At 42.4% G+C, this 22,319-nt stretch overlaps 1 protein-coding gene across 2 annotated transcripts in view; it reads left to right on the forward strand.

Moving 5' to 3' along the window:
* TRIM66 (tripartite motif containing 66) overlaps positions 1–7,453 on the forward strand; it is a 549,453-nt gene extending 542,000 nt beyond the window's left edge. For both annotated transcript variants that reach the window (XM_069223667.1, XM_069223666.1), the window contains exon 19: positions 6,502–7,453. In XM_069223667.1, coding sequence (XP_069079768.1) covers positions 6,502–6,756 — 255 coding nt within the window. In that variant the 3' untranslated portion in view covers positions 6,757–7,453. The remainder of the gene's footprint in view (positions 1–6,501) is intronic.
* Positions 7,454–22,319: the final 14,866 nt, after the last annotated feature.

Below are 22,319 nucleotides of genomic sequence, written 5' to 3' on the forward strand. Positions count from 1 at the left end.
ACTTTCATCAAATCAGACCACTTCCACATGGTCACACTACAAGAAGTATTGCCATTGCTAAAACTACACAACTACATGGCAACTTTAGACCTCAAGGATGCTTATTTCCATATACCAATACACCCATCGCACAGGAAATACCTAAGGTTTGTATTCAAAGGAATACATTACCAATTCAAGGTACTGCCTTTCGGATTAACAACCGCACCAAGAGTCTTTACCAAATGTCTAGCGGTAGTCGCTGCACACATAAGAAGGCAGCAAATACATGTGTTCCCATATTTGGACGACTGGCTAATCAAGGCCCATTCGTTCATACAGTGCTCAAATCACACAAATCAGATCATACAAACCCTCTTCAAACTCGGGTTCACCGTCAATTTCACAAAATCCAAAATTCTGCCACGCAAGGTACAACAATACCTGGGAGCCATAATAGACACATCAAAGGGAGTAGCCACTCCAAGTCCACAAAGAATTCAAAATTTCAACACCATCATACAACGCATGTATCCAACACAAAAGATACAGGCAAAGATGGTATTACAACTCCTAGGCATGATGTCATCATGCATAGCCATTGTCCCAAACGCAAGACTGCACATGAGGCCCTTACAACAATGCCTAGCATCACAGTGGTCTCAAGCACAGGGTCACCTTCTAGATCTGGTGTTAATAGACCGCCAAACTTACCTCTCGCTTCTGTGGTGGAACAACATAAATTTAAACAAAGGGCGGCCTTTCCAAGACCCAGTGCCACAATACGTAATAACAACAGATGCTTCCATGACAGGGTGGGGAGCACACCTCGGTCAACACAGCATACAAGGACAATGGAACGTACATCAAACAAAACTGCATATCAATCACCTAGAACTTCTAGCAGTTTTTCAAGCACTAAAAGCTTTCCAACCAATAATAGTTCACAAATACATTCTCGTCAAAACAGACAACATGACAACAATGTATTATCTAAACAAGCAGGGAGGGACGCACTCCACGCAGTTAAGCCTGCTAGCACAAAAAATTTGGCATTGGGCAATTCACAACCAAATTCGCCTAATTGCACAGTTTATACCAGGGATACAAAATCAACTCGCAGACAATCTCTCTCGAGATCACCAACAGGTCCACGAATGGGAAATTCACCCCCAAATTCTGAACACTTATTTCAAACTCTGGGGAACACCTCAGATAGACTTGTTTGCAACAAGGGAGAACGCAAAATGCCAAAACTTCGCATCCAGGTACCCACACAAACAATCCCAAGGCAATGCCCTATGGATGAACTGGTCAGGGATATTTGCTTACGCTTTTCCTCCTCTCCCTCTCCTTCCTTACCTGGTAAACAAACTCAGTCAAAGCAAACTCAAACTCATATTGATAGCACCAACTTGGGCAAGGCAACCCTGGTACACAACGCTGCTAGACCTATCAGTGGTACCCTGCATCAAATTGCCCAACAGGCCAGATCTGTTGACACAGCACAACCAAAAGATCAGACACCCAGATCCAGCATCGCTGAATCTAGCAATCTGGCTCCTGAAATCCTAGAATTCGGGCACTTACAACTTACCCAAGAATGTATGGAAGTCATAAAACAAGCAAGAAGGCCATCCACCAGGCACTGCTATGCAAGTAAATGGAAGAGGTTTGTTTGCTACTGCCATATTAATCAAATACAACCATTACACACAACTCCAGAACATGTAGTGGGTTACTTGCTTCACTTACAAAAATCTAACCTAGCTTTCTCTTCCATTAAGATTCACCTTGCAGCAATATCTGCATACCTGCAGACTACCTATTCAACTTCCCTATATAAAATACCAGTCATTAAAGCATTCATGGAGGGCCTTAGGAGAATTATACCACCAAGAACACCACCTGTTCCTTCATGGAACCTAAATGTTGTCCTAACTAGACTTATGGGTCCACCTTTTGAACCCATGCACTCCTGCGACATACAGTTCCTAACCTGGAAGGTGGCATTTCTCATCGCCATTACTTCCCTGAGAAGAGTAAGCGAGATTCAGGCGTTTACTATACAGGAACCTTTTATACAACTACACAAAAATAAAGTCGTCCTAAGGACCAATCCTAAATTTTTGCCAAAGGTTATTTCACCGTTCCATCTAAATCAAACAGTGGAACTTCCAGTGTTCTTTCCACAGCCAGATACCGTAGCTGAAAGGGCACTACATACATTAGATGTCAAAAGAGCATTGATGTATTACATTGACAGAACAAAAAACATCAGAAAGACTAAACAACTCTTTATTGCATTTCAAAAACCTCACGCAGGAAACCCAATTTCAAAACAAGGTATAGCCAGATGGATAGTTAAATGCATCCAAATCTGCTACCTTAAAGCTAAACGACAGCTGCCCATTACACCAAGGGCACACTCAACCAGAAAGAAAGGTGCTACCATGGCCTTTCTAGGAAACATCCCAATGCAAGAAATATGTAAGGCAGCCACATGGTCTACGCCTCACACATTCACCAAGCATTACTGTGTAGACGTGTTATCCGCACAACAAGCCACAGTAGGTCAAGCCGTATTAAGGACATTATTTCAAACTACTTCCACTCCTACAGGCTGATCCACCGCTTTTGGGGAAATAACTGCTTACTAGTCTATGCAGAACATGCGTATCTACAGCGACAGATGCCATCGAACTGAAAATGTCACTTACCCAGTGTACATCTGTTCGTGGCATCAGTCGCAGTAGATTCGCATGTGCCCACCCGCCTCCCCGGGAGCCTGTAGCAGTTTGGAAGTTACCTTCAATTATTTATATATGTATCATCTCAACCTTAAATAGGTGCATACTTAGTCACTCCATTGCATGGGCACTATTACTACAATTCAACTCCTACCTCACCCTCTGCGGGGAAAAACAATCGAAGATGGAGTCGACGCCCATGCGCAATGGAGACAAAAGGAGGAGTCACTCGGTCCCGTGACTCGAAAGACTTCTTCGAAGAAAAACAACTTGTAACACTCCGGCCCAACACCAGATGGCGAGCTATTGCAGAACATGCGAATCTACTGCGACTGATGCCACGAACAGATGTACACTGGGTAAGTGACATTTTCATTATGGTGAGGGTGAATTCCCCGTGATGACATTTGCCTCACTGCTTAGAGGGGATAGAAACAATAAATATGTGCCCAGTTACACACACCAACTGGAGGGACATTGATTACTAATGAGGACATCACCCTTTAGTTTGTCCAGTATTATAGCAAACTCCATACCACATGGGTGATAGTGGCTGCATGCACCAACAATGGTGTAGCTTGAGGATTCCCCCCACCAATTTTCGTCCTGGTCCATAACTAAGGAAGAGATCCTGGCCACCACTGAAAGCCTGTTGGGCAATAGAGCTCTGGGTGTCAATGGCCTCACTGGAGAATTTTATAAAACCTACCAAATGTTGACCGTCCCATTTATCCGAGGTCTACACAGAGGGTTTTGACAAAGGAATCCTACCACAGTCCCTTCAGGAAGCAGTAATTAGGACTATATAACTATAGTTTGTAGGTTTGCACAGCTTTTGCGTCAAAAAATGACATAAAGGCGGCACAAACTTTTCATAAATCAGGCCCTTATTGCTATAGAGTGGCGTAGCGAAACCTGAAGGGCCCCTGCAACGTAAATGGAGGGGCCCTGCCTCTAGACTCAGTAGGGATCTCTCAGGCTAGGGTACCATGCTGAGGGGGACCCCTGCACTGCGAGTGCTGTGCAGTCCCTTGTACGACACCGGTGCTACATAGCAGACCCATTAAATCTGCAGCAGGGGCACATGACTGTTTGTGCCCAGCAAGGAGGGACGTAAAACACCTCCCAGGCTTCCTTTCCTGCTGTTAACAGAGTTCAGTTCTATATAGCGCACCTGTTACACCTGCAGAACATCTGACTGTTTGTATCTGGGAGTGAGTAACTACACCCCCCAGGCTCCCATTGCTGCTGTTTACCTTGAGTGTTGTGCACCTGCCTAACCAGGGCTTATCTGCGCCCATCAACAGCTTGGCTGGGTCTTCCTCTTGAAAGAAACGTTCAGTCTTCTCCCCTTTAGACACCTTTCTAGTTAAGACAATTGATGCAGTTAATAAACGTATCGCTGAAACTGAAAAATGTAGCTTCTTCCCCTTGTTATCAAAATGTTCCCATTGAAGCAAACTCTAGTGAGGGTATCCCAGGTGGCAATACTGTTACCAAAACAGCTTCTCTGTCACATCCCTGTGTGGCTAAAACATCTTTTGCCGTTGATATTCGATACTGCCTTCTTGTCCTGTCTCAATAAACAAAGAGGTGTCCAATTCTTTTTCCTTTCAATTTCTGAGTTACAAATTTTTCCATTTATTGTTGCTGCACTGTAACCTTGTTTTAAGCATATGCAACAAAGGCTTCTCTCCATCAAAGCCAAGGTCACAGATTTTTCCAAAACCTAGGAAGCCTTAAAATGTAGCCTGGCTCATTCAAGTCTACCTATCACTATTTTAAGTTCCTAACAAAACACTCCTGTGCCTTTTGCTCCTCACTAATCCGAGATGACTGGAGCTACTACATCTCTTGCCCCTCAGACTTTTGCCCCTTCTGTGTCAATGACTTGCACAGCTGTAACACTACAAATGCTGTAGCTGTACCTGGTGATCCCTTCACACTAGAAAGAAATGTCAAGATTGGTGATACAATGTAGAATATACCTCCTGATACCAGCCGATATATTTTGATTCTTACCAATGCATTTTATTCTAAATTGAAGAAAAAAACTGCATATTCAACATCCGGTTTTCCCTTCTTGTTCAACAAGATTGTCTGTTTTATCAGAGGTGGCTCCTTAGTAGGTCCATCTATTGAACAAGGCCCAGGGAATTGTATTGTTTTTTTGTGGTTGTTATTAAGTGTCTGTCACGATTGTGGGATGGCTGTAATCCTGTTTGTTTATGCAAATTAGTGATCCTAAATCCATCTCACTGGAGATCAACTTGGACGTATCTCGAGTGGGATCCAAACTCATTCCTACCCTTTTGTATGTAGACTATACCATCCCAATGACAGTCTGAAAGCCTTAACAGTCTTATTAAAGGCTTCATATCCTTTATGGATGGACAAGGCGTGAGTTCAAACTATGCACCATCTTCTGTCATGGTACTGGGGCCCAAGCTTACCAAGACCTACACTTTTTCTGCCAATGACTATATTTTTGGGAAAGTTCAGGCTTTCTCCTATCTAGGGATCATCTTTGACAACATTACCCGCTCGTCCCATCACGTGTCTTCAAGAAGAAAGTTTTTTTCTCTGCAGCCTAACTTTTTTGATTTTGCCCCTATACTATGCAAAAAGTCTCAACCACAGTTGGTTACAATATACAAAATGAAGTGTGTCTTCTTCCCGTGTTACGTGAACATTCATATAATTCTGAGTCATTTCTATTTAAAGGACAGAATTCAGCCTGAACTGCTCTTCTTATTGTTATAAGTCTGGTCTAATCCTTGAACAGACTAAAAAAAGATCGCTAATCAAGAACTGCGTAACGTAGGATTTCCACCTTAACTCTAAATGGTTAAGCTAAATCACTTCGTCAAGAGTTAGGTAGTCCTAATCTTTTTGCTAGTCTCAAGAATATTACCAAAACATTAAAAATGGGCTGGCAATATTTTTTTTATCAAAAAATATATTCCAAAAGAGAGGCCCTTAAAACCATTAAAACTTAGTGCAAATCCTTGTTTTTGATCTAAACACATGATTTTATGGTCCATACTTAATTAATGTCCAGAATTCCTTGGGTCGCTACCTCCTATCATGTTTTAAAATGGGTAGTGTGAATTATTCTTTTGCATTCCCAAAGGGGAGGATGACATCTGATGTTCTAAATCCTTATCCTTGTGTTTTGATCTCTTTACAAACTGCAATGCACTTGGTTTTTTTTTGCAGGTTTTGTGCGGCACCTAGAATAACATTTCTTATCCCAGTGCGTACATATGCCAACTTTGTTCAGTGTACACCTGCTTTCCACTTTTATACAAATATTGGAAAATCATTTTATGTGGTTGTGTGTTAGTAGCATTTTGTCTGCTGCTGTAGAGATCAAGAACAAGATGGATCTGTGAATTCCCTGACTTTACGTGTATCTATTTTTATGATTGCTTGCTATGTTGTATTGAATTTGATATCCCTTATGTGTCTGTTGATTAAATTTGTTCGTGTCTAATTTATGACCTGCTTTTATGTTTTTAATACTGATTAAAGTATGACATAAATGTGAAGATTGGAAAGGCAACATGGATACAATTATATTTCTACTAAACAGCTGAGATTTCATTCCTGTATTTGCAGTTGAAACATACAACATTTTTACCTCAACAATTTCGGGTCTACAATTTTTATGGGATTTTCTTAGATGCAACTGTGAAATAGAGCTCCAATTTTATTTTTGTTCATTATTGATCCCAGACAACTCACTCTTATGCTGTTCTTTTTCTTACAGCCAGATTCTGAGGTTGCAGAAGCTGGAAGAAACCTGCAAATGTTCTTCGAAGAGAAGCTAAGTGAAGTGTACCCAGATAAGATTTTCTCATTCCCACTGCAAGAAGATTCAGACTCAGAAGAAATAGGTGGTGGCCAAAACAGCTTCTTCACTAGAGGGTTTCACTGGCCACCATTTGAACAAGAAGGAACACAGCCTAAAAGAAGACGGCGTCACACTGTCAGCTATAGAACAAAGGAACCTGACCCAATATAATGGCCTGCACCCTTCAGTTGTGACAATTTGTAAAAAATGTAATGGTGAATCACGGGCTGCAAAAATGACAGCCTGGGAATTCAGGAGTTGCAATCTCACTTTAGTAATTGTATCCAAACCATGAACTTTGTTTTTAAAGTTGTTTGGCATCCCAAATTAGGCCAGATAAGAAATCAGTATATATCGAACTCTAAGCATTGAAGACTTGTTTATGGAAGCACAAACATGGTTTTATACATATAGAAATAAGTAGTGTGATTATTCTTTGTTACTTTTCGTTAAAAGTCACTAGGGTGTTCCTATCTAGCCTGATAGTAGGTTATGCAATATCAACTTCTCTATGTAATTGCTAAAATGTATTACTTCAGGAAGAAATTATGGTGGACATGAGCTTAAAACTTTGCGAAGATAGACGAGAGACCTGAAGTGGAGTTGTTTTGGTTTTCTTTTATTATTTTATTATTGAAAAAACATTGGACTGAGGAGATGACATGAAAATCTCAAAGACATTTAAGAAAATGGACAGCCTCTGAGAGAAAAGGGATTAGGGATGACACAGAAGTATATGATTAATATTTTGTAATGTTTCACATACATAGAAATTTCAGGGGTAAGCTCATATCTATACCAAATGTGGTTTGTTTTCCTGTATCAAATTGTTATAAGACACAATAAAAACACTTTGAGAAGCCTTTGATTAAGATGTAGCAAATGCATATGGAGAAGGCACTCGTAAGGAGTATGCATGCAGCCGCCGCACACATTTATACACAAGTGTACAGTTAAATCAGTTTTGCTTGCTGTGATGTCTCTCAATGCATCTCTCTTGTTAGGAACTAGGGTAGCAGCACTGGCACTGCATGCTGGCAGTGGCAGGCATAGACTGCAACATCAAGGACTGCAAAACCCTGTATAGGAACCCAATGATCTAGAGGAGCAATTCAAGAGGAGGCAGCAGCTAAATCAGGAGAGGGAGAGCTGCAAGGATAAGGTTTGGTGTAAAAGTAGAGAGTCATATTCCTACTATTCCTCTGGAGGTGTGATAGATCCTCTCCTGCACCTCCATATAAGCCTAAGCCCCATACCTGTGAGCATCTTATAACAATGAATGATTGGATTGGGCTGTAAATAAACTATTAATGATTTGTGCCCTTTAAATTAATTGCATTGGAGTGTGTTTGATTGTCACCTTATTTTCACCACAGAAAATTGCCACAAAACTGTTGTAGGTCTACCAAGTCCTTTAAAGAGGCCTCCATAGCCTCTATATTCTTTTTAAGCTTTCATTAAAGAGCTTAAAGATAATTGTGGAAATGGGAAGCTTGTGCATTGTGTTGTAGCAGCCTGCTGTATCAAGTGTCACTGAGTTATACCCTAAAAACCACCATGCCCTCACAGAAGGTATCCAAAATCACACCTATGATAAGTAAGATGAAAACCAACCCATGCATCTGTTTAGAACAACATAAGACCTGTACTAACTATGGGGGTTATTCTAACTTTGGAGGAGTGTTAATCCATCCCAAAAGTGACGGTAAAGTGACGGATATACCACCAGCCGTCTTACGAGTTCCATAGGATATAATGGACTGGTAAATCCGTCACTTTTCCGTCACTTTTCGGACGGATTAACACCACCTCCAAAGTTAGAATAACCCCCTATATTTCCTTCGCCAACCTAATAATCTGAAAATGTAACAGGGCTTGATTCACAAAGGTAACATACAATTTTGAGTTATTTACACTTTTCAGTAAGTTTGGTACCTTTTGCTTTCTTACAAAATTCGAGTGTAAGTAACTTAAAAAAAAACAGGAGTAAGACCAGCACTAGACAAGGTCAACCACTGGTAATGCAACACGCTCCCATAGAGAATAATTGAGGTAAAGAATTAAAATAAAACCTCATAAGAAATAAACTAAATTAAATTAAATTATTTAAAATAATAAATAAATATAAATAAATATAATGTAATGTTAAAAATATATACCAAAATAGTACATATATGCTGTTTAATTATGCAATGTTTTAATCCAATTTTGAATCTAAAACTTCATATAGAAACATTTTTATTAAAATATAACTAAATTAATGTAATTAATTCTGTACATCACTTTAATATTTATTAATCCATAGTAAAATTGTCTTCAGGTGTGAATTTATTTTCTAATTTAAACTTCAGAAAAATAATTATAATTTAATTCAATAGACTTCAATTAATTAACAATGTGTTTCAAAATAAAGCTCTTTTTCATTTTGTTTCATATTTTAAAAATAATATTATTAAATGAGTTTAAATTAATATTTAACATAAAGATATTTTTAATATTTAAGTCCCAGTTAAGTAAACATTTTATTTTTCCCTATACTTTACCATGCAGAGATCTCCACCCTTATTGTGGAGTTTCCCTATAGTAGTGGTTCCCAAACTTTTTCGACCCGCAGCTCCCTTGACCACGTGGCCATTGGCTGCTGCTCCTCATTATGTTACTATTTTGTGAGGGGTGGAGGGATGTAAGCCCAGCCTTGGGAAGACTTCCATTTTTCTCCCTGAAAATAATTGGGATGCTGCTGATGAAGATATTATCATCATAGATGTAACAAAATAAAAATATAACAGTTGTTTATTAAAACTTTAATTGATTAAGTCAGAAACAATTCTGTTCAGCACTGGGATCTGCATATGGAATTTTTGTAAACAATTTTTAGTTTAAAAAAAAATAATGCAGTACAACCTTCTAATAAAGCACTGTTTTTTTCAATTACTAACATCACCTCTAAGGTACCCGTACATCATGCGCATTCTAAGCCTTGATGGGGTCTCTCCACAGCAGAGGCCAAAAACAATCCTTGTGAGAGTGCTTTGAAAAAGGCAGCCATGTATATTCATTAGTATCAATTTATGACATGCTCACACAAATAAATCTGACTCCATCGCTATTAGGACTTCAAAATCCCACCAAGGAATTTTACACTTGCAAATGTTGTTATTTTGCACCCACGTTTTGTTTTATCTATGTGTGCAATCCTTTTCTCTATCTGGCCTTTTGTAGGCAACCTCATTTTGTTATATTAAGCACAGATGGTGTCAGTCTACAATATTTGGTAAAATCCTATTCAAAAGCAACTAAATACTCTTTCTGTTGCAAAAGCAGTGTCAAAAGGTCAAACACCCATTGCTGTCTATGCCAAAAGGAAAGCACACGCAGCACGGGAAACCCAAACATAGCAAAACACAACAGACATCTGAAAAGCACATTGTTAGACCTGCCATCCTTGGTGTAATCTCCCCAAACTTTTTGCCTCTACTTCCCAGGTTGTTGCTATGTGCTGGACTCTGTTTTTGCTGCTTTTGTTACTCTGAGCACTGAACAGTGCTAAAGTGCAAGTGCTCCCTATGTGACATTTCATGTGTAATTGGCTTTTCCATGATTGGCATATTTGATTTACTAGTAAGTCCCTTGTAAAGTGCACTAGAGGTGCCTAGGGCCTATAAATCAAATGCTACTAGTGGGTTTGCAGCATTGATTGTGCCACCCACATCAGTAGCCCTGTAAAATTGGTTCAGACATTCCATTGCAGTGTCTGTGTGTGTAGGTTTTAAACTGCCAATTCAACTTGGCAAGCGTACCCACTTGCCAGGCCCAACCCTTCCCTTTTTATAAATGTAAGGCACCCCCAAGGTAGGTCCTAGGTAGCCCCATGGGCAGGGTGCAGTGTATGTTTTAGGTGGGGCATGCACTGATGTGTTTTACACGTCCTAACAGTGAAATGCTACCAAATTCGGGTTTCACTGTTGCAAGGCCATCTCTCTCATAGGTTCACATGGGGCTGCTTTTAAATAACCTTACAGTGCAGTTTCCCTTTGAAAGGAGATAGAAATATGGAGTTTGGGGTCTCTGAACACACAATTTAAAAATGCATCTTTTAGAGAAGTAAGTTTGTAGATTGTTAGTTTGAAAATGGCACTTTTAGAAAGTAGGCATTTTCTTGCTTAAACCATTCTGTGACTCTGCCTGTTTGTGGATTCCCTGTCTTGGTCATACTGACAGTTGGGCTGTCTGTGAATCTTCTCTAGACAGTGAAACAAAGGGAGCGGGATGTAGCCTGCATATCCAGATGAGCCATCTGGGCTAGAGTAGAGGGAGGGGTGGTCACTTAAACCTGAATGGGCTGTGCCTGCCCTTACACAATGCAGTCTTCAATCCCCTGGTGTGTGTCAGGGGCCTTGACTTGGCAAGGCAGGATCTTGTGAACAACAGAGACTTTCCATTGAATTTTGCCTACGTCAGAGGCAGAAAGGAATATAAGTAGTGGACCCAAAACCCCAGACATTAGATTACTTCTGGATTCAAGAGGAACCTCTGCCAAGGACAAGAGCTGAGGAGAAGTGCTGCCCCTGCCTGTGACTGCGCTTTGTTGGTGTACCCTGAGGTTGCTGCTTCTGCCTGTGAAAGGGGACAAAGACTGGACTTTGTTGTGCATTTTTGCTTGAGAAGAATCTCCAAGGGCTTGGACTGAGCTTGCCTCCTGTTTCAAAGTGTTAGGGCCATCAAAAATTTCCTCTGTCAGCAGCTGGACTCTCTGCTGAGACTCCTGCCCTGCCAAGTGGTACCCCATCCAGTCCCTGGGCCCTTGAAAGGTGAAGTTGACAGAAAAAGGACTGAAATCCACTCACAGAACACCATGCGGGGACATTTTCGATGCACCACCTTCAATGCAGCTGAAAAAACGATGCACCACCTGCTTCTCAGCTAGAATCAATGATCCACCTGCAACGCAGCTGGGAGATCGACACATCGTGGCTGGAGAAAAGACGCAACACCTGCTTGCGGCAGCTGATTACGACCCAAACCCACACGAGGTGTGGTTTCCGAACACCGTGCAACAGGATTTCTCACGCATCGTCACTTGGCGTCAAAGTCATCATGAACCTGCACAGATCCGAGGTGCCCTGTCCAGAAATTGATGCTAAGGAGAAAGATGAGTCTGTGGAGGGTGTGAACCTCTCCCTCTAACTCACACCAGATCAACACAGGGACTGTCACCAAGTGTTGGGATAGTTTACCTCATTATTTTCCTTGATCCCCGAGGTCACTCATTTGTGTACACATGATGTGGACACTGGGGACTAGTCCTCCTGTGAAACATAAAGTTTACTGAGTGACTGACAAGGTTAGGGCCAACATAAAGGATGGGTTATCCAAAATGTTAGCTCTTGGGGTTATCGAGTTCTCCAGTAGCCCTTGGGCCAGTCCAGTGGTCTTGGTCCCAAAAGCTGCTGCTCCTGGTGCCACTCCAGAACTCAGGTTCTGTGTGGACTACTGGGGACTCAATGCAGTCACTAAAACTGAGGCACATCCCATCCCCTGTGCTGATGAGCTCATTGATCGGTTAGGGGCTGCCAAATATCTAAGTACATTTGATCTGACCTCTGGATATTGGCAGATTGCTCTGCCTGAGGGGGCTAAGGAGAGATCTGTATTTTCCACCCCAGATGGGCACTACCAGTTTAGGGTGATACCCTTTGGGATGAAGAATGTCCCTGCCACCTTTCAGAGGCTTGTTCACCAGGTGTTGGCTGGATTGGATGATTTCAGTGCAGCCTACCTGGGTGACATTGCTGTGCTCAGCTCCACTTGGAAGGAACACTTGCAGCACCTCTGCAAAGTGTTAGAGGCTCTGCAGAAGGCAGGCCTCAGTATTAAGACTGGCAACTGCCGAATAGGGCAGGGCATTGTACTGTATTTGGGGCACCAGGTAGAGAGTGGCCAGGTGTCACCCCTACAACCCAAGATTGACACTCTTCTAGCTTGGGAGCCTCCCAAGACCCAGACTGAGGTGAGAGCCTTTTTAGGCCTCACAGGCTACTATAGGAGGTTTGTCAAGGGGTATGGCATTATTATCGCTTCCTTGACTGAGTTAAAGTCCAAGAAGCAACCAAAGAAGGTGATGTGGACTCTGTCTTGCCAGACAGAATCTGAAGCCCTGAAGGCAGCCATGTGCACGACACCCATGCTGAAGGCACCTGACTTCTCTAAAGAATTTGTAGTGCAGACTGATGCTTCAGAGCATGGTGTAGGAGCAGTGTTGTCACAGCTAAACGAAGAGGCCCTAGACCAGCCTGTAGCCTTTATCAGTAGGAGGTTACTTCCCCAGGAACGTAGGTGGAATGCAATTGAGTGTGAAGCTTTTGCTGTGGTCTGGACACTGAAGAAGCTAAGGCCCTACTTGTTTGGTACTCACTTCCGGGTTCAGACCAACCACAGGCCCCTCAGATGGTTAATGCAGATGAGGGGTGAGAATCCAAAACTGTTGAGGTGGCCCATTTCCCTACATGGGATGGACTTTATGGTGGAACACCGCCCTAGAATAAAACACGCCAATGCTGATGGTCTGTCCAGATTCTTCTGCCTTAGTGATGAGAACTTCCATGGGGTTTGGTAGTTCTCCCCACTTTCAGCTGAGGGGGACGTGTTACACCTGACATCCTTGGTGTGGTCTCCCCTAACTTTTTACCTCTACTTCCCAGGTTGTTGCTGTGTGCTGGACTCTGTTTTTGCTGTTTTTGTTACTCTGGGCACTTTACCACTACTGACCAGAGTTAAGTTGCAAGTGCTCCCTATGTGAAATTACATTTCTAATTGGCTTTTCCATGATTGGCATATTTGATTTACAAGTAAGTCTCTAGTAAAGTGCACTCGAGGTGCCTAGGGCCTGTAAATCAAATGCTAATAGTGGGCCTGCAGCATTGATTGTGCCGCCCACATGAGTAGCCCTGTAAACATGGCTCAGACCTGCCACTGCAGTGTCTGTGTGTGCAGTTTGTAAACTGCCAATTTGACACCTTCCCTTTTTATACATGGAAGGCACCCCTAAGGTAGGCCCTAGCTTGCCCCATGGCATGGTGAAGTGTATGTCAAAGGTGCAACATGTACTGATGTGTTTTACATGTCCTAACAGTGAAATGCCGAATTTGGTTTTCACTGTTGCAAGGCCATCTCTCTCATAGGTCAACATGGGGCTGCCTTTAAATAACCTTACAGTGCAATTTCCCTTTGAAAGTAAATAGAAATGTGGAGTTTGGGGTCTCTGAACTCAAAATTTTAAAGTAGATTTTTTAGTCAAGGTGGTATTTAGATTGTTAGGTTGAAAATACCACTTTTAGAAAGTAGGCATTTTCTTGCTTAAACCAATCCGTGACTCTGCCTGTTTGTGGATTCCCTGTCTGGGTCAGACTTACAGTTGGGCTGTTTGTGAATATCCTCTAGAAAGTGACACAAAGGGAGCTGGGGTGTAGCCTGCATATCCTAATGAGAAATCTGGGCTACAGTGGAGGGAGGAGTGTTCACTTACACCTGAAAGGGCTGTGCCTGCCCTCACACAGTGCAGTCTCCAAACCCCTGGTGTGTGTCTGGGGCCAGGCCTGGGCAAGGCAAGATCTTGGGAACAAGAGACTTTCCTTTGAAGTTTGCCTACTTCAGAGGCAGAAAGGGGTATAAGTAGTGGACCCAAATCCTCAGACTTTAGAAAACTTCTGGATTCAAGAGGAACCTCTGCCAAGAGCTGAAAAGCTGAGGAGAAGTGCTGCCCCTGCCTGTACTGTGCTTTGTTGGGCTATCATGCAGTTGCTGCTTCTGCCTGGGAAAGGGGACAAAGACTGGACTTTGTTGTGCTTCCCTGCTTGAGAAGAATCTCCAAGGGCTTGGGCTGAGTTTGCCTCCTGTTTTGAAGTTGCAGGGCCATCAAAGACTTCCTCTGCCAGCATCTGGACTCTCTGCTGAGACTCCTGCTCTGCCAAGTGGTGCCCCATCTAGTCCCTGGGCCCTTGAAAGGTGAAGTTGGCAGAACAAGGACTGAAATCCATGCACAGAACACCGTGCAGGCAAATATTTGATACACCACCTGCAACGCGGCTGAAAATCTACAGGCCACCTGCTTCGCGGCTAGAATCAATGCTCCACCTGCATCGCGGCTGGGAGATCGACACATCGCTGCTGGGGAAACTACGCAACACCCGCTTACGGCTACTGATATCGACACAAACCCCACGTAGCGTGGTTTTCTAACACCATGCGACCGGATTTCTCACGCATCATTGCTGGGCGTCAAAGTCATTGTGAACCTGCGCAGATCTGCGGTGCCCTGCCCGGATATCAACGCATCGCTCTCTTGCAAGGGAGAAAAACAATGTATTGCGTACCCGGCAGGAGAAGAAACAACACACATCCTCACTTGCGAGTAAGGAATTGACGCATCGCTGATTTTTACGACGCATGCTTGCCCGTGCAGCTTTATTTTTTATGCAAACCAGGTACTTTGTGTAAAATCAATGTTTCTATTGTTTTCTATAGAGCAGGACTCTTTTTACTTTGAAAAGTCATATCTTGATTTGTGTATGTTGGATTTTGTCATTTTGGTCTTGTTTGTTATTACCTATTTTTTAAAACTGGTGTGGTATCCATTTTGTAGTGTTTTCACTGTGTTATGATGTGTGTTGGTACAAGTTACACATTGCCTCTGAGATAAACCTGACTGCTTGTGCCAAGCTACCAAGGGGGTGAGCAGGGGTTTTCTTGAGTGTATATCTCCATTGCCCTGACTAGAGTGAGGATGCCTGCTTGGACAGAGTGCAAACTGACTACCAACCAGAGATCCCATTTCTAACACACAGATATTCACTCAGCTCAGCTCGGTCTGTAAAAAACAGGCACCTTCTAGTTATTCTTGAAAGTAACCACAAGAGCAAAGTGATGGCTATTAAATGCACCTTTGTTGTACTGTATAGCAATGTTTACATGGGGCTCCAGTAAACTATACTTCCTGGCATTGGAACATGCCTATTTGTGCAGAGTTAAAACCCAGCAGTGGCTAGTAACTTAATAAGCTAAGCAACAAGATGGTAAATAATACGCAGCATTTTGACTGTCAACCTCATTGGTTTTAGTTCACAGTGCAAGAATGGTTTCAAGCGCACGTAATTTTTCAAACACTATTAGTGTAGGAGTCCGATAAATTACAGCGAGATTAAACGATTTCACCATAAATGCCGTTTAAACCAATCTGTATATAAACAGAGGCACTGTTTATATATAGAATGGTTTAAACAGCATCTCAGAGACAAGATCGTGCTTCACTTGCTGGCAAAACCACAAGGAAAATCGAAAGGGAAGCGATACACATTGCATTTTTAACAGTTCTCTGCAAATTAGTTGCAACCCTTAAAGATTACCACATAGCCTTCAGTGAAAGGGCTGTAGAGTCTGAAAAATCAGCCTTTCCCCATGACGCTGGATGGTTTGCAGTCCACTTAAACTAGGGCAGATGCTGATTTACCGCTTCAGGCGGCACATGTGTTTTTTTAAAGCATCTATAAACATACAGCTTTAATTATTGACAACATTGAGACAGATTCATAAAGAGACGGAATAACCTATGTGAACTCCATCTTGCATTATTTATGCCTATGTGAGGTCATCCATCATCAGTTTTTCATGCATTAAAATACTATCCCAAGTTACACAAGTGTCAAACATCAATGCTGGGTTGCCCCTGGCTAGTTCTGATGGTGCAACGGGGTGCTGCGAAATAAAAAATAAATATTTAAACTGTTGTATTAAACAGTATCCTAAATTAATTCAGTTCTATTTTATTTAAAAGTATTGTTGCATTCATTTCTAAATTTAAAATATAGTATTATTTTATCAATAAATCAATATATTTACTGTTTTTATGTATATTTTCACTATTAAAATATAGTTATATATATATTAAATAATAATATCATTTAAAGTAATGTGATTTCCTATTTACTGCAATTCTCTACCTTCATTATTTTCTATGGGAGGGTGTTGTAGTACCCATGGTCGGCTATGTGTAGAGCTGAACTTACTACAGTTTTTTTGGGGGGGGCGGGGTTTAGTGACACATTCAAATCTTTTGAGTTAGTAAAAAGTAGTAAACATAATCAAATGTGTAAATTACTCACAATTATGTTTCCTTTGTGAATCAGGCCCTCAGTTTCTCCACTGAGTCATGTATTTTCAGCTAATCCCAGTGAGGTATTTTTTTGCGAGCTCAGTTGGCAGTCTAAATGTAGTCCTATTGACCAAGCTGTTCCCAAGCTACTTGTAGTCTACCATTCCTTTGTTTGTAACCACACATGAGGGGTGGTAAATGGCAACCCGTGTCATTCTTATTCATTATGCAGTTTGTTCAGCCACCCCCTGCAACTAAAGATTTTATGACACAAATATTAGAATAGATCGCATCACAAAATCAGAAACGTAGCAATAAGTCAGTGAACAATTTATTCTTTGGAAGACTAGGAAGAAGACAGGATATGAAGGGCTCCTACTGCAGGAATACAAGGGCCCGATGAATAAAGAAACAGGTCACAAAAATTGGTTGCAATGTCACTTCATGGCTCTGTTCTCCTTGGTGCGTTTTTAATGTTATGCCCCCGCTGCCCCTAGCCAAAACATTATTTGCATATTGTAGGAGTAAAAAACACAGTTGGAAAAAATTAAGTGAATTTGATGTCCAGGCTCACATGGCTGCAGATGCTGGAAAGCCTTCAATAGTGCACTCTTGAGCAAATTTAAATTGGATAAGCATGGGTTTAAAATGTGTTATGCCGAATACTGAGAGCATCCATTGTAATACACAAAAAAATTGAATTTAAATAGGCCTCCTTCATGATGGCATTTTGAATTACATAAGGTAGTACTTCTGAAGTACTCGTTTGCGTACTCCTACAAACCATTGTGAATTGACCCTAAAACATCTAAAATGTGAATGAAATTGAAATAGTGATATACGGTAAATAGAGTTAGGGTCCCAGGATGCATCAGAAATATTGACACATCCAAGGGAAGGATGCCGCAGTGCATCCACTTCGAAACTGATGCATTGCTGAAGTTGGCGTCAGAACAGACGCAACTTTAGAAATGCATCAAAAATTGAGGCGATGTGTCAGTACAGATTGACGCTATGAGCCTAATGTGTGAGGACCAATGTCTCATTGATCTTGGATATGAGGTCTTTGTGAACTATGGCTATGTGTCACATTACAGTGGGCATAGTCTACATATTTGTATGCAGAGGCCTGAGTATGTGTGGCATAGTGAGTGACAGTGTAACGTAAGTTGATATAAGTATATGTTGGAATGTAAAGTGGAAATACATGTATTACCTACCTTATCTGTGTACTTACCTGTTGTCCTTTGGAGTACGGACACCTGAACTCTGGAACCCATTCCTCCTTGGAGAAATGACAATCTTGGCCTGTCCCTTGCAAAAAGTACACAATGTCACATTGCCTTGCTGCAGTGGATGATGGGATCATAGGTGCCATGGTCCCAGGTTGGTCAAATGGTCCTACAATATGATTGGCACATGTGTAGACCTACTACAACCAGTGGGGAGGTGTAAAACAGACAAGACATCTTCCAGGATGTGAAGGGAGTTCAAATGGACAGATTCCTGTTTTAAAGCCACTGTGTCAATCCGTATGCCTGGGTTTTGATGGCATAGGAATTTTGACGCATTGCAAGCTATGCATGACACATCTTGAAGAAGCGTCAAACAGGGAAATGTTGTAAATATCACTGCATCAGTTGTAAGTGACTTTTTCCAACGGAATACCTGCTCTGCATACATTAAAAACTATGTGACACAGCTGGATTCCTTGCAGGTTTTTTCTGGCACAGGACCAGAAAAAGTGACACATTTGGCCAAATGCATCGCATTGTAAATATGGAGCCAGCACAGCGCCGCTGCTGCACCAAAAAAATGATGCAACAGCGGCACAACTTCCTTGTAAATAAGTCCCATGGTTTCCATCATACAAATGGAGAAAATGCACTATCGCACACAATGATTGGGGTTTGGAACTCATCATCAGAAAAAGGTTTGGTGCATAATCTTGGGCAATTGAAAGGTTACCAGTTATAGGAGAACAACCCAATCATTAACGAGGTACCTTCATAAATTCATACATGCTGTGGTTAACACACCACTTGATGGCATAATAAGAGCCCTGGAGACTGTGTCTGGTTGCTTTTTCTCATACATCAGAAAAGAGGCTACATAACAAATGATTTCTGGATTCGTCTTCATTTGTGAATTGCAAACTTTTACATGAAAAGAAAGACACTGATGTAACAAAACACAAATTTCCAAGCAAATGGAACAGCTTTGCCATCAAATCTTCTGTATTAAGGGCCTCATTATGAGTTTGGCAGTCGGAGGCCAGAACGCCATAAGGAGGGTCACTAAAAGACCGCCATGTTGGTGGTCACACAGACTGCCGTATTACGAGTTACACAAGCAGGACCAACAAAAGTCAGCCAAAAACCACCAACACCACCAGTACCGTGGAGAGTTGGGAAATAGTCGGCGCTGGGCCGACTACCAGCACCGACAGCACGTCGACCAACCACTGACCATATTACAAGTTAGAAGTGGCTATTCAGCCATGGCGGTCAACCCATGGCGGTCCGAACCACGGTGGCTTGCGGTCACCACAGTAATACACAACAACATAATGGATAGATTTAAAAACAACACAGCTGACACACTTTGCCACACCCAACACACCTGCAAAGCACACTATAAAACACATCCCTTCACACACAACAATCCTTTGCATCTACAATGCAACACACTGTAGCCAGAGCGCACAATAGAGATAAAAAAGAATTAGAATAGTCTCTCCTGCAATTTTCCTACCTTACATAGCACACCCTTCACACATTATTTTACCAGGCAAATACATTTGCACTTCCCAACGACACAAACTCACCATCACCTGTTAATTTCAATCCATTCCTTTAGCACCACCATGTCACCCCAGAAAAATCCCTGTTTCACTGATGATGAGTTAAGAGTCATGGTGCATGAAATCATAGGAGGAGAGCCACATTTATTTGGAACATTAGTCCAACACACTACGATCGCCAGGAAAATAGAAACATGGCAAAGGATAGTCGACAGAGTGAATTCTGTAGGCCCTGCCCCGCACACAAGGGACAACATGAGGAAGAGGTAGAATGACCTCTGGGGCAAGGTCCATTCCTTGGCATCCGGGCACCAGCTGCATGTCTAGAAGACTGGTGGTAGTCCTCCCTTACAGCTCATATCCTGGGAAGAGAAGGTCGTGGCCATCCTGCATCCTGAGGGCTTGACGAAAATAGCTGGGGGAGTGGAGTCAGGTAAGTCCCAACACTAAAATATCACCAAAATGTATTGTCAAGCATGCTCACTGCTCACCTTTGACCACCTTCACTGTCACCCCACTCACCAGCCTAGTGTCCACCTGTCCATGGACTACTGTCTGGCATCTCACATGTGATCGGGAATCACGTGGGGGAACAATAGCTGTGCATATTGTGTGTAGTATAGGAACTGACAGCACTATAATTCCCAGTAGGCACTGCTCTACAATTACAAATACCAGAATAGCTACTGTCTCTTCACTCAGCTAACACCATGTCCTCTGCTCAAATACCCTTATCCCTGAACTCACCATTGAAGGGTACTAATCTGAGAGGTTGATATTCATATAGTGTGTGGGTAGTACAAGCACTGACAGGACTGATAGGACCAGGAGGCACTGCTATTGTCACTCCACTCAGCCACCACAGTGTCCTCTGCTTCAATGCCCTTGTCCCTGAACTTACCATTGAAGGATACTCACCTGAGAGGTTGATATCTGTATAGTGTAAGGGTAGTACAAGCACTGACAGGACTGATTAGGCCAGGAGGCACTGCCACTTTCACTACAAACACCAGAACAGTGTCTCCTTCTCTGAAGACAATAATATGCCAAATCACATATGTTGTGTGCTCACTGGGGTAGTTTGCAGCTGTCAGGTATTGTGAAGCAGTGAGAGTGACAGGACTAAAACTCACAGCAGGCATTGCTCCCCCAAATCAAGACTACTAAACTGTGTCCTCCCCCAAAATACCCCTGTGTACCAAATCATCACTGAAGTGTACTCACCTGGGTGGAAACCATCAGTATAGCTTGTGTAATACAGGGAGTTACATGATGGCAATGCACAGGAGCCTCCATTACTGTCACTCCAAACACCATTCCAGAGTACACTTGTCAAAAGTCAAAATACCCTTCTTTGAGAATTTACATATGAAGTGCACTCAGCTGGAGAGATGACATATAACAACTGCATGACGTGTAGGGAGGGGCATGACTGCTAAGACCAGGAGGCTCTGTCTCACAAACTCCAAACACAAGCCCAGTGTGCATCTGCCTAAATAGCCTTGTTTGTGAATTTGCAATGGAATTGTTCACACCTTGGAGGATAACGTATGTATACTGTGTAGTACTTGGAGTAAGTTCCAGGAGGGCTAATCCCTGTGCCTCCTATCACAGGACACTGTACATATGTACAATGCGTCTGTTTGGGAACTCGCAAGCGATCATGGTACACTCTGTAATGTGGCTAAACATGTAGGCCCAGATTTAAGAGGGCCTAGCGCCATTCCAACGCCACATTAGCGTAATTGTTTAGGCCAAAAATGCTGCGCCATATTTACAAAGTGGCACAATGCTTGCATTGCACCACTTTGTAACCCATTGTGCCACATTATGCCTGCGCCAGGCATAATGTATGCAAGGTGGCTTTCTGACGCTAGGGGGGATGAAAAAATGGCACAAAGAGATCTAGGAGATTTCTTTGTGTCATTTTATTGGCATTTTTAATGCCTTCTAAGAGCAGGCGTTAAAGAGAGGCTCCCATTGTTTTCAACGGGCCTCTGGGTGCTTTGCAGGATTAGCGTAAAATGTTTTGTCGCTAATCCTGCAAAGCGCTGGACTATCGTAAAAAAAATGATGCTAGTACCCCTCACTACCATCATGGGGCATCCGTATTTTAAACATAGCGGACACATGGCGGTATTAGGGGGTGCTAAGGGGTGCAAGAAAGGTGACGTTGCACTAGGTGAAATGCCACCTTTCCTAAATCTGTCCCCTGGATCCAACGTGAGCAGCTAAGCCAAGATGGAATTATTGTGTACAGGAAGTGCAGCTCAACCTGAGTGCACAAACAATCATGAACCACAGGCCTCAAGATACATCGCCTGAATGGTAGTGGCAGCAGACACATTCACAATGCACTGACCTAATGATGACTACAATCACATATACAACAATGTTCAGTGTCTGCCTGCATAACAGTTAACTAGGAATTAAAAAGGATCACATCATGCCCAGCCACTGGTTTGCCTGCACTGCTGGCAAGATGTAAGTCTATGAGCATCCTCCCAAGTGTTAGTGACCTCATACATTCTGGAGCTGGTTGACTCAAATGGAATTGCCATACTTCATAAATGTCAGGTCTGTACAATTGATAGAATGTGTACCAGTCACACTACCCCCATTGATGAAGCCTTCAGTAATGACAACACTCCTAGATGTCTGGACATTGTAGATGGGTCTGGCCCATCAGGACAAAATGGTCAGACAACACCAGTGAGCCTCACCATGACCACAATGACTCCTCCCAGCCCGGATGCATCTCCTGCAGCAATTCGCTCCTCAACC

Source organism: Pleurodeles waltl, chromosome 3_1 (genome assembly GCF_031143425.1).
Source record: "Pleurodeles waltl isolate 20211129_DDA chromosome 3_1, aPleWal1.hap1.20221129, whole genome shotgun sequence".
Taxonomy (NCBI): Eukaryota; Metazoa; Chordata; class Amphibia; order Caudata; family Salamandridae; genus Pleurodeles; species Pleurodeles waltl.